This window comes from Echinops telfairi, unplaced genomic scaffold (genome assembly GCF_000313985.2).
Source record: "Echinops telfairi isolate 266 unplaced genomic scaffold, ASM31398v2 ScPeMD7_37;HRSCAF=141, whole genome shotgun sequence".
Taxonomy (NCBI): Eukaryota; Metazoa; Chordata; class Mammalia; order Afrosoricida; family Tenrecidae; genus Echinops; species Echinops telfairi.
The window spans coordinates 722,806-740,161 of NW_022103935.1; the positions used below are offsets into that span (position 1 = coordinate 722,806).

General features: G+C 61.3%; 2 protein-coding genes across 2 annotated transcripts in view; one reads left to right on the plus strand and one right to left on the minus strand.

Annotated features, from left to right (window-relative positions):
• The window catches only part of AP2A2 (adaptor related protein complex 2 subunit alpha 2), a 25,393-nt gene extending 11,462 nt beyond the window's left edge, over positions 1-13,931 (plus strand). Inside the window, exons 8-21 of the mRNA XM_013008464.2 lie at positions 1,661-1,829; positions 1,989-2,126; positions 3,471-3,653; positions 4,020-4,117; positions 4,655-4,886; positions 5,032-5,205; positions 7,363-7,529; positions 9,665-9,747; positions 10,228-10,317; positions 11,491-11,614; positions 12,379-12,495; positions 12,721-12,790; positions 12,919-13,053; positions 13,415-13,931. Coding sequence (XP_012863918.1) covers positions 1,661-1,829; positions 1,989-2,126; positions 3,471-3,653; positions 4,020-4,117; positions 4,655-4,886; positions 5,032-5,205; positions 7,363-7,529; positions 9,665-9,747; positions 10,228-10,317; positions 11,491-11,614; positions 12,379-12,495; positions 12,721-12,790; positions 12,919-13,053; positions 13,415-13,492 — 1,858 coding nt within the window. The 3' untranslated portion in view covers positions 13,493-13,931. The remainder of the gene's footprint in view (positions 1-1,660; positions 1,830-1,988; positions 2,127-3,470; positions 3,654-4,019; positions 4,118-4,654; positions 4,887-5,031; positions 5,206-7,362; positions 7,530-9,664; positions 9,748-10,227; positions 10,318-11,490; positions 11,615-12,378; positions 12,496-12,720; positions 12,791-12,918; positions 13,054-13,414) is intronic.
• Positions 13,932-15,325: 1,394 nt separating this feature from the next.
• Positions 15,326-17,356, minus strand: part of MUC6 (mucin 6, oligomeric mucus/gel-forming) — a 23,049-nt gene continuing 21,018 nt past the window's right edge. The window contains exons 31-34 of the mRNA XM_045290422.1: positions 16,994-17,171; positions 16,568-16,764; positions 15,623-15,725; positions 15,326-15,503 (exon numbers count right to left, since the gene is read on the minus strand). Coding sequence (XP_045146357.1) covers positions 15,326-15,503; positions 15,623-15,725; positions 16,568-16,764; positions 16,994-17,171 — 656 coding nt within the window. The remainder of the gene's footprint in view (positions 15,504-15,622; positions 15,726-16,567; positions 16,765-16,993; positions 17,172-17,356) is intronic.

The window sequence follows — 17,356 nt, forward strand, 5'->3', positions numbered from 1 at the left end:
TCTGGGGTCTTAAAGGCTTGAAGGTAAACAAGCAGCCATCTAGCTCAGAAGCAACAAAGCCCACATGGAAGAAGCACACCAGCCTCTGTGATCATGAGGGTCAAAGGGATCAGGTATCAGGCATCAAAGAACAAAAAAATCATATCATTGTGAATGAGAGGGTATGCAGATTGGGGACCCAAAGCCCATTTGTAGGCAACTGGACATCCCCTTACAGAAGGGTAGCGGGGAGGAGACGAGCTAGTCAGGGGTACAGTGTAACATTGATGAAACATCCAACTTTCCTCTAGTTCTTAAATGCTTCCTCCCCACTATCCTGATCCTAATTCTACTTTACAAATCCGGCTAGACCAGAGGATGCACACTGGTACAGATAGGAAATGGATACACAGGGAATTCAGGACCAGTGGTGAGAGTGGCGATACCGGGATGGAGGAGGGATGGGGTAGAAAGGGGGAACCGATTGCAAGGATCTACATATAACTTCCTCCCCGGGGGACGGACAACGGAAAAGTGGGTGAAGGGAGATATCGGACAGTGTAAGATATGACAAGATAATAATTTATAAATTATCGGGTTTGTGAGGGAGGGGAGTGGGGAGGAGGGGGAAAAATGAGCTGATAACAAGGCCTCAAGTAGAAAGCAAATGTTTTGAGAATGATGAGGGCAACATGTGTACAAATGTGGTTGACACAATGGATGTATGTATGGCTGTGACAAGAGTTCTATGAGTGGGCAATGAATGTACAAATGTGCTTTACACAATTGATGTATGTATGGATTGTGATAAGAGTTGTATGAGCCCCTAATAAAAGGATTAAAACAAACAAACAAATAAAAGAGTTGTATGAGCCCCCAATAAAATGATTTTAAAAAATCAATTGTATTAAGCATATTTGTACATATGTTGCCATCATTATTTTCTAGACATTTACTTTCTATTGAGCCCTTGGTATAAGCCTCCCAACCCCCCCATGACTCCATGGTAAATTATAAATTATAATTATTTTCATACCTTACACCAACTGTTGTCTCCCTCCCACTGCGGTTTTTGCTGTTTGCCCCCTGGAGGGGTGTGTGTGGTTACGTGTTGCTCATTGTGGTCAGTTTTGCCTCCCCCTCCCCTCTCCCCCCCTTCCTCCTGCCCTTCTGGTATTGCTACTCCCATTCCTGTTCCTGGCCTCCACGTGCCGAGAGCTCGTCTCTTATCTGTACCTGTGTCCGCGCTCCGGTCTCGCCCATAGTGAAAGGCGGCACTGAGGTCACGACACAGTTCTTTCTTGACCTGTGCTGAGACTCCAGGTGTGTCTGGTCAGCCAGGTGCAGGCTGCTGTGCCCTCTCCAGAAAGACTGTGCTGATGTTCCGTGGTTGCTCGGTTGTGATGGCGCTTCCATTGTCATCGGCTCTGGCGTGGGTGGAATTCCATGGTGGGTGTGGAGCCATGCAGTAGGCATGGGGCTGACCTGCCTGGGTTGAATAGGCAAGAGAGAGGGCAGAAAGGTTCAGGCGCTGTTTTAGGTTCGGGTTGTCAAGCGTCTGGAAACCCGTGTGGTGTCCCCTTGCCGTGTCCCCTTGTCCTCTGGTGCGTGGACAAGACACGACTGCTCATGCTTCCTGTTTGGTGGCTGTGCTGAGAACCCCTGCCCTGCTTCTCTGCAGCGAGCCCAACCTGCTCGTCCGTGCCTGCAACCAGCTGGGCCAGTTCCTGCAACACCGCGAGACCAACCTGCGCTACCTGGCGCTGGAGAGCATGTGCACGCTGGCCAGCTCCGAGTTCTCCCACGAGGCCGTCAAGACGCACATCGAGACGGTCATCAACGCCCTCAAGGTGAGCGCCGGCCGCCCGTGTGGGGTCTGCTGGCACGAGTGCTGTAGCCTGCCGGTACTGGGGTAGCCATGGGAGAACCAGTGGCATCGGTGTGTGCTGTGATGGGTGGTGGCCATGGTCTCCAGGGGCAGTCGTTGATTTGCCGCCTCCTGTGCCCAGACGGAGCGGGACGTGAGCGTGCGGCAGCGGGCGGTGGACCTGCTCTACGCCATGTGCGACCGTAGCAACGCGCAGCAGATCGTAGCAGAGATGCTGAGCTACCTGGAGACAGCTGACTACTCCATCCGTGAAGAGATTGTGAGTCCTGCACAGGGTCGTGCTGCTGACTACTGGACAGGAGGCCATGGGGAGGGGTTTCCCAGCAATGTTTGGAAGTGCCTTTTGGTCTCTTGGTCTCTCTGGGATGAGCTTACGGCCTCCAGCTTTCCCTGCTCACCTTTCCCGGGGGTGTCTGATCCACTGGGGTGGGTACTCTGCAAGGTCCACAACACACAAAGAGCAGACCTGGTGGCGGGGTGGGTAGGACGTCTGTGTGGCTGCTAGGGGGGCCTGAGCCCGTCTGTCGCACCAGGACCCATCGCTGCTCCTTCCTGGGCGCACAGGTGCTGGTGGTGGAGGTCACTTCTGTGGGAGGGCATAAGGGAGCCGGCCTCGTGTGTATGTGTGTCTGGTTGGTGTCCGTCTCCCATCTCTGCAGAGAGGGGGCTGACCTGTCGTAGTCGTCCCTTTGGGGAGCTTTGTGCGTGAGTGCGTTGCTGTCCCGTGTCCACTGTTAGGGCTGCGCCCGCTGGCTTGTGAGGGAGTTGATGAAGGACCTCACTGGCCTGGCCTCCAGGTGGCATACACCTCGCCCTTTAGATAGTGTTCCGTGAGGGGCAGCGTGGGCTAGCTTCACGGTGGGGGGTGGGGGTGGAGAAGGGACTGGGCAAGATAGGGAGGGTGTAGCCCAGGGCTATCTGTAGCCCCTGGTGTCCTCTTTGCCATGATGGTGTGACATGGACTCAGGTTAGAGTGCCCCTTGTGTCCCCTGTACATGTTGATTGACCTGCTGGGACATTCTCTGGGTCCCAGAGAAGTGCTTTGTCTGTCTGTCCACCTGTCCAGCGAGGCAGGGGGTCGGAGCCTGGGCCCTGCGGCACTGCCTGGTGGAGGAGGGGATCTACAGGTTGTCCCTGCCGGCGTGGCCGGGAGTGGGACAGCTTTAGTGTTGGGCCCCAGTCACAGGGGCCTGGCTGGGAGATAGGGGTGCAGGAGGTGGAAAGGTGGCAGCAGCGGGAACTGGCACTGGGTGTCAGAGGGCTGCTGGTTTGCTCAGGGCCCGCCACAGGAGGGATGTGTGAGTGTGGGAAGCTGGGAGGTGGGTGGGTGGGTGGGTGGGGGAGCAGTGTGTAGATGTGTAGCAGGGGCAGAGAAGCCCCCCAGGGTGCTGGCAGGAGGAGAAAGTGGGTGGAGATGGTGAGACAGCAAGCTTTGGGATTGGAGTGGTTCTGCTTGCTGAAGTTGCTGGGTGTAAGGGTGGGGGTGCCTCTGTGGCAGGGATTCCGTTAGCCTCCACGGCTTCCTGCCTGTGTGCTCAGTCTGGAGCTTCCCAGTGCTGGCAGAGCTCACTGCTCGGTGACGTGACAGGGATGTTGTGTGCAGGTGCTCAAGGTGGCCATCCTGGCCGAGAAGTACGCCGTGGACTACACGTGGTACGTGGACACCATCCTCAACCTGATCCGCATCGCGGGCGACTACGTCAGTGAGGAGGTGTGGTACCGTGTCATCCAGATAGTCATTAACAGAGACGACGTGCAGGGCTATGCGGCCAAGACCGTATTTGAGGTGGGTGCCGGGGAGGCAAGGGCTCGGCAGGAGAGGGCTTCTGTCTGCACCCTGTGTCCTTCCATGTCCCCCACTCTCTGAGCACCCTCTCTTCCTGCCTTGCCAGCCGCAGGCTGTGGGGGAGGGGCTGCCCTAGAGTGCTTCCGAGGCTTCTTGCCATGGCTCGTCCCCATTGGAGCTCCCTGTGGGCCACATGCTGTGGGGAGGGGCCACGGCCATCGGCCGGGGTGTCCAATCTGCCTGTGGACGCCTCTGCTGAGGGAGTGGGGTCCTTGGATGTGTGGTCTGTATGGACAGTGCAGACGCCCTCGCTCCCTTGGCTGCAGCGTGTGTTCAGGCCACCCACACTCCCTCCTGATTCTGCAGGCCCTGCAAGCGCCCGCGTGCCACGAGAATCTGGTCAAAGTAGGCGGCTACATCTTAGGGGAGTTTGGAAACTTGATCGCCGGGGACCCCAGATCCAGGTGAGAGCCCTGCCCCGCTGCCAGGCTAAAGGGAGGGCACACGGCTTTGGTGGGAAGGGAGTGACTCTGTTTGAACTTTGCCATTGTATGAGCTCATTTTGAAGTGGAAACCAATTCTTAACAACTAAACAGAGCACGCACCAGCTCAGCAGTTGTGTCTTCTTCTCCCTCCTCTGAGCTGCTCTCTGAATGTGAGCTCACAGCCCCGAGGCTCCTGGCTGTCCTTTGTCCGTGCTCAGGGCAGCCCCCATCCCAGCGGAGCTGAGCGGTGTATTTCCGTGAGCAGCACACCACGCAGGCTCTGGCTGATGACACGGGCTTTAGAGCCAGCGTGTTTCAGACAGAGGCAGGGTTTGCAGAGAACTCTGGGAGACATCCTGGGCACCCTGCCCCCTTAGAGAGAGACTTGGTTCAGGCCTGGGGTGCAGTGCAGGCTCAGGGGCTTCTGGAGGGCTGGGGTGAGGAGGTAGGAGCGGAGACCGAGGTGAGGGCGTGTGGAGGGGTGCTGCCACCACACCTTTCTTCTCGGCCCTGCAGCCCCCTGATCCAGTTCAGCCTGCTCCACTCCAAGTTCCACCTGTGCAGCGTGCCCACCCGGGCGCTCCTCCTGTCCACCTACATCAAGTTCGTGAACCTCTTCCCAGAGGTGAAGTCCACCATCCAGGACGTGCTGCGCAGCGACAGCCAGCTGCGCAACGCCGACGTGGAGCTGCAGCAGCGCGCCGTCGAGTACCTGCGGCTCAGCACCATCGCCAGCACCGACATCCTGGTAGGGCGCCCGCCGCCTGCTGCCCGGGGACCCCATTGCCTCCTGCCAGTGGAGCCCTCACCCACGGCCCACCGTGCCGCCCCACGTCTCGTCTCCGCCCTCTTGTGCGCCCAGTGGGGCTGAGGCGTCCTCGCTTCTTGCCCAGGCCACGGTCCTGGAGGAGATGCCCGCCTTCCCCGAGCGCGAGTCCTCCATCCTGGCGAAGCTCAAGAAGAAGAAGGGCCCGAGCAGCGTGACGGGGCTAGAGGAGGCCCAGCGGGACCGCAGCGCCGGCGTGAACGGGGGCACCGAGCCGGCCCCCGCCAGCACCAGCGCGGCGGTGAGTCTCCACCACAGGACACCTGTGCACGGAGGGAGAGGCTGCTGGGCCGTCCAGGCCGGGAGCACACATCCACTGCGCGCACTCGCCCCGCCCCGCCCCTGGTCCCCTCTTCCTGGGCACCTTCTTCCCAGGCTCTGTCTGCACTCAGGGTTGGCCCTGGGTGGCTGCCTGGGGCTGGGCTCAAGCAGATGGCTCAGGCTGTGGTGTGCAGCGGTGAGCATGCCCCCTGGACGGAGGTTGGTGGTGGCTCGCTCCGCAGGGCCTCCCTCCTGTTTCACCTAGGTGCCCTGGGTGCCCCTCTTCGCAGTGGCTCTGTGGCTGTGCTGGACCTCTGTTGGCGTTGTGAGGGGCACTGTGGAGAGAACCTTCTTCCTAGCACCCAGTCCAGCAAGGGGCTGGCCTCCGGCAATATGACCTATATGCCAGATGCTGGCCTTGGTGGCCTGGCCCAGCTGGGCACTTGCTCTGTGGGCACTCCTGGGTGACCAGCCTCTTGACAGACATGGGGTAAAGAGGTCAGGAGGCTGGCTTTGGCCCTTCAGATGACGGCTCACGTTTGTGGACCCTGGACCCAGCTCAGCGTTGTCACTCTGGGTCAGGCCAGCACCTCTACTCGGGTAGACTGGGGAGGCGGGTGGGGACTCGTGGATGGCTGGTGAGGACTGCCGGGTGCTGCCTGTGCGTGGCTGTACACGCTGGGCCCCCAGGAGCTGGTGGGGCAGCCTCAGGGAGAGCTTGCCCGGTGTGGTTTGTGGCAGAGGGTGTGCTCCGTGCTCTGGTATGCCTGCCATTCAGGCCACTGTTGCCTGGCATCTCGTTCAAGGGCAGTGCTGTCTGGTCATCTATTCTGACGTGCTCCTGAAATGTGAGGGGCATTGAATGTGGCACAGCTGGAGGCCACACGCTGACGGCAGAACCACTGTCCATGACAGCCACGCTCAGGAGGCTCCAGCAAGAGCCCGCATTTGCGAGAGGCTGACTTTTCACTTAACACTCTTTGTGGGTGGGAGGTGATGGTCCTATGTAGAACTCGGATTTGGAGAACACACTCGCTGGGAAGAGCCCCTTGGGTGCAGCAAGGGCCCAGGACCGTCAGTGGCTTCAGTTGTCTGATGAGGAGCCTGCCCACCATCTGCCCCCAAACAACTGTCCAGTGGGTCTTAGGAAACCTTCCCTGTGAAGCTGTCCCGGGGGTCTGAGTATGAGAGGCTGCCCGAGGTCTGAGTGTGAGGCTGACCTGGGGGGTCTGAGTGTGAGGCTGACCTGGGGGTCTGAGTGTGAGGCTGTCCTGGGGTCTGAGTGTGAGGCTGACCTGGGGGGTCTGAGTGTGAGGCTGACCTGGGGTCTGAGTGTGAGGCTGTCCTGGGAGGTCTGAGTGTGAGGCTGACCTGGGAGTCTGAGTGTTAGGTTGTCCTGGGGGTCTGAGTGTGAGGTTGACCTGGGGGTCTGAGTGTGAGGCTGACCTGGGGTCTGAGTGTGAGGCTGTCCCACGGGTTCAGCGGTGCTCAGTCCACGTTGCTGTGCTCATATTGGCATGGGGCATAAGGTATGTGTGTCTTGTCACTGAGCTGCTGTCAGAGGTCTGTGGGTCTGGCGCTGTCTAGGCCCCAGGGGGGGCAGTCCTTGGGAGTGGAGGCTCAGCGTGAAGGAGGCTCAGTGTGCAGAGCTGGAGGTGAGGTGAGTGGGAGGGGTCACGATAAATGCTAACCATCTCCCATTGTCCTGGGGGTGTCCAGATCCCACCCCGATCCTCCCTGGAGAGTGGGCATGGTGGGCCGAACGGGGTTGCCGCAGCGCATGGGAACCATGGCCATTCTGCATGGCACCCCGAGGCTTGTGGGGGACTTGGTTGTCCTGTCAGCAGTCTGCCCTGTAGGCTTCTGTCTGCTGCTCCCGGCAGCCAAGCGCCCACTCAGGGAAGCAGGAGTACAGAGCCGCCGCCCCCACTGCCCACCATGTGACACGCTGCTGTGCGCTCCTTCCTCAGTGCCCGCTCTGAGTGGCATGCACTGGTGACGGGCCTTTAGACGCGGCTGAGGGACAGTTTACCTTCACTGGCCACCAACAGTATTTGCCCAGGGCCAGGGCGGGGCATGGGACTGGAGCAGTGTGTGCCGGGCGGGGCTCTGGCTGATGCCCCCTCTTCTTTTCCAGTCCACCCCTTCGCCATCGGCTGACCTCCTGGGGCTCGGGGCTGTGCCCCCCGCCCCTGCTGCCCCCGCCTCCTCCTCAGCTGGTGGGGGGCTGCTCGTGGACGTGTTCTCGGACTCCGCTTCCGCGGTGGCACCTCTCGCTCCCGGCTCCGAAGATAACTTCGCCAGGTAGTTGGGCAGGAGGGCTGGGCTTTCTTCCCTTCAAGAGGGGCAGTGTGGGTGGGTGTGTTGTGCTGGCTGCCGCCGGCCCTTCCCCTCCCTTCGCTGCCTTCTGGGTAGAAGCGCCCCTTCTGAGAGCAGCGTGCCTGGCACACGCTCCTCCTGCTCCTCCTCCCCCTCCTCCCTCTCGCCGCCCCCTGCGCTTTCCCACTCTGCCCGTCCTGGGGGCCAGCGTCAGATCCCTCTGTGCAGGGTGTGGCCCGTTTCTGCCCCACGGGGAGACTTATGGGAGAGGCTGTCCCGCTTTCTCGTGAGCGTGCAGGAGTTCTGGTGGGTTAAGGACGCCTGTGTCTGAGTATGCACGCATGCTGTACAGCTGGGTGGTTCTCAACCTTCCTCACACCAAGACCCTTTCATACAGTTCTTCATATTGTGCGGACCCCCCAACCTTGAAATTAGCTTCATTGCTACTTCATCACTGTCATTTTGTTACTGTTATGAAAAGGTCGTTCGACCCTCGAAAGGTCACAGGTTGAGAACTGCCGCAATACAGGGATCTGCACTGGTGTTCCTCCAGAAACATGGCTGAAAGAGGCCCTGGAGTGCTGGTGGCTCCCTGGCGAGAATCCTGTCAGGCCCGGGCGTGTCTGTGCCGGGCCTGCGTCCCCAGATGTGTAGCCCCAGGTCTGCCTCCAAGGCCTCAGGACCCTTCTGAGGCCCGCCCAGTGATGTGGCACCTCTCAGAATCAGCTGGTGGCGCAGCCTGGCCCCGGGCCGTGCTCTGGCAGAGGACACCTGGGTTGGGGAGCTGCTGCGGCGGGACTGTCTTCTGGGCGTCTGTGCCGCCTCCTCCACGAGACCCTCTGAAGCTGGCATAGGCCTTGCTTTGCTCCCTGTGCCGCCGGGCAGTACCCCTGGCAGCTGTGCACCTGAGCTGCGCTCAGCTCCCTCAGAGCAGGAGTTCTGGCTGCAGGCCTGCTGGGCAGCAGGGCTGTTTGGAGAGAATGGCAGGGTGGGGGGGGTGGGGGGGCGCACGTGCTCCAGGCAGTATGCAGGACACCTGCTGCAGCTCTGCCCATGTGGTGGGAGGTGCGCGAATATCACATGGCCCTGGGCACTCACAGCCTGGCCTGGAGACTGGGTGCTGCTGCAGCAGAAGCCAGACCTGGTGCTGCTGGCACTGGGAGCTGTGGTGAGGCTCTCGCAGCCAGGCCAGGGCAGTGATGGCACGTGTTGTGGAACGCTCTGGAAGCATGTGTACTAGAGGGTGAGCATTTCGGTTGAGAAGTTTTGTCCATATAGCCGAGAGGATGTGTGCTGTGGGTGTGGCTGGAGGACTGGTGTCAGAGGGTGCAGGCCAGAGGCCTACAGGCCCGCCGAGCTGTGTCCACGTGGTGTGAGTGTGCTGTCTACTAACTGTTGTGTTCCTCTTGCGTCTCTGTGCTCTCTGTGCTGCTTGAGTAGCCCTGACCCGGCGGCCTCCACGGGGCTCGTCTCTGAGGAGCCCGCTGAGACTGTGCGCCAGGCCGATGAGCTGACACACAAGTAAGCAGCGCGGGCACTCGGAGGCCCTGGCGCGGAGGTCTCAGGGTGGGGCAGCCTGGTGCCCACGGAGCAGCCTGGCCGCTTGGCTCTGTCACCATGCCCTTTACACACCACCCCAACTCTTCCCACCTCCCGAACCCAAGCCCACCGGACCGAGGGCCAGGGTGCCCTGCAGCCAGCAGGACCATGCTGAGCATGGGACCAGTGGGCAACGGCAGCTCGTGTGTGTGTGTGTGTGTGTGTGTGTGTGTGTGTGTCCACCTGATGCCAGAGCGTCCCCTGGGGAGAGAGTGTGTGCCTGAGTGTGTGTGTCCACCTGATGCCAGAGCGTCCCCTGGGGAGAGAGTGTGTGCCTGAGTGTGTGTCCACGTGAGCCGAGTGTTCCCCAGGGGAGGAGAGAGTGTGTGCTTGGTGTGTCCACACGGGGCACTCTGGACTCTTGTGTGTGCCTCGCACCGAGGGGCTCAGACTCAGTCCTGCCGTGGCCGCCAAGACACCACTCGCCCCTAGTGTGGATGCTGTGATTCATGACGCAGCGGCAGCCCCGCTCCAGTGGTTCCTAGTGCCCTGGTGACCTGCCCGCCTCTCCTGTCTCGTAGGTTTGTCTGCAAAAACAACGGGGTGCTCTTTGAGAATCAGCTGCTGCAGATTGGACTGAAGTCGGAGTTCCGGCAGAACCTGGGTGTGTGTGTACGCGTCTGGGACCATGTCAGAGACGTGTTGGGGTGGGAGGGCAAACACGGCTGTGCGACATCTGCCCCAGGCCACACAGCCCCAAGGCTCGGCTGGGTTTGGGATTGTGGGGAAAGCGACACCGGGCTGCTGATCCTCACAGGGGTAGCCCGGCGGGACCCGGCACTGTATTTGTGGTGGGTGGGCGGGCGGCAGGCAGGCAGGGTGGAGGACTCTGGGTGCTTTAGGGGCCTCTTCGTGCCCCCAGCTGTGTGGGTCGAGCTTTGCACGTGCCTGCAGACCCAGGGCAAAGGCGAAGGACGCTGTCGTCTCTGAGGAGAAGGGTGGGCTAGGAAGGCACTGATCATCTCCAGGCGGGATGGGGCTGGGGGCTTGAAGAAGCAGGAGGCCCTGCCTCAGCTGTGCAGCGGCTGGTTTGGGGTGGGGGGGGCGGGCGGGAGCGAACTGTTGCCCTCTTGTTTCCCTCCAGGTCGGATGTTTATATTTTATGGAAACAAGACCTCCACACAGTTCCTAAATTTTACCCCAACGCTCATCTGTTCGGATGGCCTGCAGTCCAATATCCTTGGCTCTGTGTCCTCCAGGCCTCAAGTGGGCACGTGTGCAGCCTCTGGGGCCCGCTCTCGGTCTGCGTAGCAAGGTTGCCAGTGCTGTGGGCAGGCCAGCCCGCGCCTTGTCTCTGCATGAGGCCAGGCTCCAGAGTAGACTGGGGGGGGAGGGGGTCTCTAAGAGCGCCTTGCAGGGTCCCTGGGGAGGGCTGTGTGACTGGGTCCCTTCAGTGGGTTCCTTTCTCTTGGGAGGTGACTTCCTGCTGCCCTTGGTGCCTTCTCTGCTGCCCTGTTTGGCACATGGGGGGGCGGAGACCCCAAGGTGGAGGCTGCTTCCTTGCAAGAGCTTTGGTTTTTGCTTTGGGGCTCACTGTTCAGACAGGGTTTCCGTCCTTCTTTAGTGTGGAGACAGAGTAGTGGCTCCAGCCTGCTCATGTGGGCACATGTGGCGGGCTTCTCCAGGGATGTGTGGTGGCCTGTCGGGTGGCAGGGCCCTGTGCCCTGCGACTGTCCAGGGATGACTGGTCATCAGGGGATGGACAGCCTTTCTCCTGGACTTCAAGGTGAACTTGAACCAAGCCTTCTGGGGGTAGGCCATGCTGACTAACCTGCACACCACTGGTGGGTGGACCCCCCCACACGGAAGGAAGGTGGCTCCATCACCCGTCAAGCTTTGGAGAAGACATGGCCATGGCCGTCTTGCCAGAGGGCAGACCCCTGTCCGCCAGATGACGAGACTGAACTGCAAGGCCAGTGTTTGACACTCACTCACAGCCCACAAACGTGGGACTGACCAGTCTGCTCCCATGGAGCCCCTGACCTCCAGCTCCTCAGCCCCTGTGGCTGTGTGGGTCTGGGCCAGGATGCCCAGGATGCCCTCCAGCGGGGGTCATGACAGGGATGCCCATGTGAAGATAGGCTGGATGGGAGGACAGAGCCCGAGATGCCTGGACTTTAAGGAGGCCTTGACTCACACCACTCGGGGTGCGGAGGGGGGTTCTGCTGGTGGCAGCAGCAGCTTCTCCTTGGCACCCGATTGAGGGTCTGACTTCAAAGGCCAGTAGTGAAGTCATTAGTCATGGTCAGCGCGTGTGTGCTCCCTGGGCACCCAGAGGGTGCGGCTCTGCTGGCCCCTGTTGCCCGTGTGGCCGCTCTTGGTCTTGTCCTCCTTAATGAGCACCCACACCTGACCCTGCAGACCAAGCCTGTGGACCCCACCGTGGACGGGGGTGCGCAGGTGCAGCAGGTGGTCAACATCGAGTGTCTAGCCGACTTCGCTGAAGCGCCGGTGCTCAACACTCAGTTCAGGTGAGCCTGCCAGGCGCCCTGCAGACCTGCTTTCCGCTCCTGGCTTCCGGGCTGTGAGCCAGACTGGGCATGCCCAGGACTCACTGGGGGTGCCTGCCGTCTGGACAGGGCCAGCAGTGGCAGCCTACAGCCCCTTCACGTGGGGAATGCATGAGGAAGAGGGCACCCCTGTTCCATGGTGCAGCCTGAGCATGGTGCTTGTCAGGGAGTGGGGGTTCAGACTCAGGCCCCAGGCGTACGGCCTTTTATGGTTGCCCCTGGAGTGGGGAGGCTCCTGGCCTGCATAGCCAACACCATGTTCCGTGAGGCCGCACAGTGAGCATGTAGCCGCTCGAGACTCATCAGGCAGGGGCTGTGGAAAAGTCTAATGCTGACAGGCACCGAGGACTTGGGGTGCTGGTCTCGCAGGATTTAAGGCTCAGCTGTGCAGGTGGTCAGCTTCAGCCTGTAGGCAAACTGTACCTCATGTGGCACGAGCCCCGTGGAGGCCGGGAGCAGGCGGTGGGGGGCACTGGACCCTGAGCTCTGGTCTGCTGTGTACCTGTGTCCCCAGTGTCAGCAGCCCGAAGCTGTGGTTGTGGGGACACAGAGGCCCATGACTCCCCTGCCCGCCAGGCCACTGACCTACTCAGCTCTGTCACCAGGATGCCCCCAAGGCCCAAGTCAGCAGGACACCCGTGGTGTGTGTGCCCTCCTATTCCCCGAGGCTCTGCAGCTGTGGGCCAGGCTGCCCAGTGAACTTCTGGTTTCCTCCCTGCACTTAGGTATGGAGGGACCTTCCAGAACGTGTCCGTGAAACTGCCCATCACACTCAACAAGTTTTTCCAGCCCACGGAGATGGCATCTCAGGATTTCTTCCAACGGTGGAAGCAGCTGAGCAAGTGAGAGCCCTGACGAGCTGGTGGGCAGGCCTAGGACATCGTGGGCAGGCTCACTCCCACTTCCTGTGGCTGGGGCCGCACACCCGGTAGACAGGCTCACGCCCAATCCCTGTGGCTGGGGCTGCACACCCGGTGGACAGGCTCACGCCCAATCCCTGTGGCTGGGGCCGGACACCCGATAGACAGGCTCACCCGCCCCCTGCCCCTCCCCTCCCCCTCCCGCAGTCCACAGCAGGAGGTGCAGAACATCTTCAAAGCCAAGCACCCGATGGACACAGAGATCACCAAAGCCAAGGTGTGTGCTGGCTGGGCGCTCCTGAGGGCAAGGGGAGGACAGGACAGTGGCTCTGCACTCACCCCTTGAGTCTTCTGGGTCTTGGTCGCTGCCACCCAGCCTTGCCCTGCCCACCTCTCTTCTGGCAGATTATCGGGTTTGGCCCTGCACTCCTTGAAGAGGTTGACCCTAACCCTGCTAACTTTGTGGGCGCTGGCATCATCCACACCAAGACCACCCAGATCGGCTGCCTGCTGCGCCTTGAGCCCAACCTGCAGGCTCAGGTTAGCCGTGCTTTCTCCTCCCCCAGCTCCTCCCCTGAGCGCCCCACCGTGCGGGGCCCTCACCGGTGGCTCACACGCTCCTGTGCCCTTTGCCCAGAGTCACACTTTTCCTTTTCTCTGATGTCGTCCCCCCCACCCCCTCCCCAGACAGCCACTGTGTACCATGTCTGTCCCCTGCAGCCCCTGTACAAGTGTGCCTTGGCCACCCAGCCTGCCTGTGCTCGTCACTGTACTGGGCACATCATGGGCCGTCTGGTTCCGCTCCATGTGAGGCCGCTAGGCCAGCCCCTTCCCCTCACCCTGGGGTGGGGGGAGGGGGGACACACGCCTCTAGGCTGACATCAGGGCGTGCTCGTTCCAGATGTACCGGCTCACCGTGCGGACCAGCAAGGACACCGTCTCCCAGCGGCTGTGTGAGCTGCTCTCGGAGCAGTTCTAGGCTGGGTGCAGCCAGCTTGCCTTGTGTCTCCACCTGACCTTGCAAAGCCCCGGCCCCTCCCACCCCTCTCCAGCCCTGTCCCAGCCGAGGATGGACGGACAGCTGTGGGTCCGGGAAGAGAGCGACAGGGCGCCCGGCATCCTGGGCTGTGCAGGCAGCAGGCCGGCTGCATGCCTGACAAAGCTGCACATTAAAGGAAACCCGACTGTGACTGGCCTGGACTCTGTCCACTGTGTCCTGGAGCCGCCCTGCTCTGTGGGGCTGGCGGGGCTGCTGGGGCCCAGGAGCGGGAGTGGGGCCCTGTGTGGCCGCGGATGGGGCAGGTTGTAAAGTCTTTACATTAGAGATGTATGTGTTTGTAATGACTGTCAACAAAACTGTGTGTCCTGACCAGACTGACATCCACCATTCCTCTCTCCAATACCAGTGTCTGAAGGGGCGTCTGGCCTGTCTTGGCTCTTCATTCACTTGTTCCTGAGCGGCGACTGCATGGGGGCTACGTGTGAGTGCCCTCTGGGGCATCCGTACATGGCTTGCCCACCCACCTCTCTGTGTGCACCCTGGGTCGGGGTGGGGCACACAAGGGACAGATGGCCTCTGCCCCTGTCTAGCAGAGGCCAAGCTCCCGTAGAGCAACTGCCCTATCTGCTGGGCCCGTTGTCCACGTGGCTGTGGCCAGAGTCGGATGGGCAAGAACACGTGGGCACTGTTGTTGCACACGAACCCGTTCCCAGGATTTCTGGGGGCAGGGGGTCATGTGCACCCCTTGCTCAGGCCAAGCCTCACCTGTGTGCTGCTGGTATAGGCCATGCAGCTGCTCGGGCCTAGTGGGCGGCTGGGGGCTCATGTTGGCCTCTGCTGCCATGGACCATCCCCCACACCCTTGCTGGCCAGCCCAAGAATGCCAACCCCCTGGGGCATTCAGTACTGTCTTCATGTGGCAAATGTGGACTCACAGGTGGGACCACCTTCTTCTGAAGAGGACAGGCCCTTGATGTGCTGTCACCCAGACAGCCAGTCACTTTGAATGCTTCCTGTCACTCAAGGTCCTGGGTCACAGAGCCCAGTGGCCTATGTCAGTGGGGGCATGAGGGCTGGGCTGGTGTCCAAACCCTGCCCCTTGGAGCTTTTCTGCAGTGGACAAGGCTGGCAAGCTGGCACAGTGGGTCCCTGCCTCCACAACAATCTATGGGCAGGGGAGCTCAGGGGCCTAGGCCCTTCTAGGGGAGGGGTGGGTTGTCGGGGTGCCACAGTGTGCAAGGCCATGGCGTATTGTGTCGGGGGATGCTGTGGGGCATGGTGTGCAAGGCCATGGTGCTGAGTGTAGCCAGTGTCCAGGGATGAGCATCTCATGAGGACAGGTCTCTGCATGGACATGACTGACTCACTTTATTCCCTGTGTATCTGTGGTTGGCGCAGCTTCCACCGAGCCCGGGGGCCCACAGCAGCTGGTGACGTGGGGCCTCTTGGAGATGGTTCTTTGAGCGAGGCAGGGGCAGACGAGGGGCGGACACTGCTGCCTCTGCTTCTCTGCCTGGCATGTGCCCCGACCGGTGGGGGGGTGGGGGGAGGAGAGGGAAAGGGCGGAGGGGGGGATTCTCTTCTGCCCGACAGCAGTCTTCTCACAAGCTTGGTGCGCTCTGTGGCCCCCTGCCTGCAGGGCTGGGCTGGCTCCCTCCAAGGGTGCTGTGAACAGTCCCCTCCACAGTCTGTGGCTTTGTAGGAGCCTCGGCCACTGGAGGTCAGGAGGGTGGCAGGTGGAGCCAGCCTGTGGCACCTCTGGGAGCCAGCGTGGATTGGCTGCTGCTCTCGGTGCCTGGCGCACAGAGGTCACTAGTCCCTGCAGGCCTGGGTGCCACACACACAGCTGCGGAAGACCTGTAGTAAGAGCACCAGCCTGCGCCCAGGGGCCCTGGGGTCTGGGCAGGGCAGCACCAGTGGCTTCTTGTACGACACTTCGGGGCGGCAGCAGCCACACTGTGTGTCTATCTGCTGGGTGTCCAAGTTGATGCTGCAAAGGAGCCACGAGAGAGGGGTTCAGGGATGGCCCGCAGCTCTGGGGCAGGGTTAGTCAGGGCTGGGGGCCACTCCACTGGGCGGGGTTGCCCTGTGGCCAGGACAAGTACCCACCTGGAAGAGGAGATGCAGGTGCCATGGCAGCGGGTCACCGTGATGTTGGCAGAGCAGCCCTGGTAGGTGATTTCCTCCTGGTGCTCCTGCACACTGCAGGCCCCTGAGTCAAAGGCAGACGGACAGTCAGCACCGTCCTGCAGCCAGGGGAAGGTGACTGGCCCTCAGCGAGCCAGTGGAAGACCCTGGACCTGCTATGCACATTCCCCCAGTCCCGCAGGGTGAAGGCCTGATGCTAGGGCACTGGGGCCAGAGGATGGGGCAGGTGTGGGGAGGTCTGCGAGCCACAGGGCAGTGCAGCAGAACCTGGGCGCCCGGCCTCGGGCCTCTCTCCCCACTCAGCCTTGTCAACCTGGGGGGCAGTTGGGTCACCAGACAGCTGGAACTCCGGGGGTCGCTAGCCACGCTTTCAGGGACATTGTGTGAGGAGTGTCACAAAGAGCAGCCCGGCTGTCTCAGAACTGCAGCGTGGGTGAGGGTGGCGAGGCAGGAACGAGGAGCAGCAGCAGGCCTGCAGGGGGCCTGAGAGCAGGCGGCTGGACACCAGGTAGTTGGGACTGGCCTGGAACGTGACCCTGGTGGCTGGGCAAACACTGCCCACAGAAAGACCAGGCCAGGGGGCCGTGGGAGGGGATGCCATGTAACTAGCTGGGCAGTGCCTGGCAGCTGCCCATCCAATTGCTCAAAGGAGGCCTGGGCAGCCACCAACACTTGGAAACCCCAAGGTATGACCAGGTGCACATACTGGCTGGGGGTGGTGGTGCTAGGGGCTCAGGTCTGGGAGCTTTGTCCTGCAGACATGGGTGGGGGTGGGGACCATGATAACAACTTATCTGTCAGCACAGCGTGGCCAAGAGGGACTTGGTACAGAGAGAGGACGGCATTCACCACAGGATCCAGATGATCATCCGCGTGACAGGGACTCGGGGCATGGAGGCCACTTACCGGTGGACTCGGGGAGCGCCGTGACCGGGGACGAGGACTCCGGGGCAGTCTGGGCGGAGCTGCTTAGCATCATGGTGGTGATTAAGCTGCCGGGGCCTGGCTGGCTGGTGGTGAGGGTCGTGGCTGCAGAACTGGGGGCCGTTGTCACCCCCACAGTGGAAGAAAGGACCCCTTGCGTGGGCGTGGGCGTGGTGAGACTAGTGGAGAGAGAGGTTGACTGGGAGGAGAGGGGGGAAGAAGTCTGGCTCTTGGAGGTGGTCCTGGAGGTGGTGGGCCCAGCAGGACTGCTGGGGACGGTCCCAGGGGAGGGGGAGGACGGCAGGATGGAGATGGGGGGACGACTGGAGGGGACCAGGATGGGCCCAGACGGGGAAAGAGAGGAGAGCAGGGCAGTGGTAGCAGATGTGGAGTGCGGAAAGGAGGTACTATTGGAGGTTGGGGGGGCAGACCACGTAGGAGACGCTGGGCTGGGCGCCAGGGGTCCCTGGGAGGTAGGAGTGGCGGAGTTGGCCGAGGCTACGGTGCTGCTCCTTGTAGAGATGACAGAAGTCGCGGAAGTGACAGGGAACAGAGTAGAGGATAGAGACACACTGGGCAAACTGGCCTGGGTGGTTACAGGGTGTGGGGAGAGACTGGGGATGGGGCTGACGGATGTGGAAGGACGGTTCAAAGTGGAACCCTCTGTGGGGAAGGAAGAATGGCTAACAAGGGAAGTGGTGGTTTTGGTTGTGCTGATAGGGTTGTGTGTAGGTGTAGTGCCACGTGTGCTTGTGGTAGGTGGCACGGAGG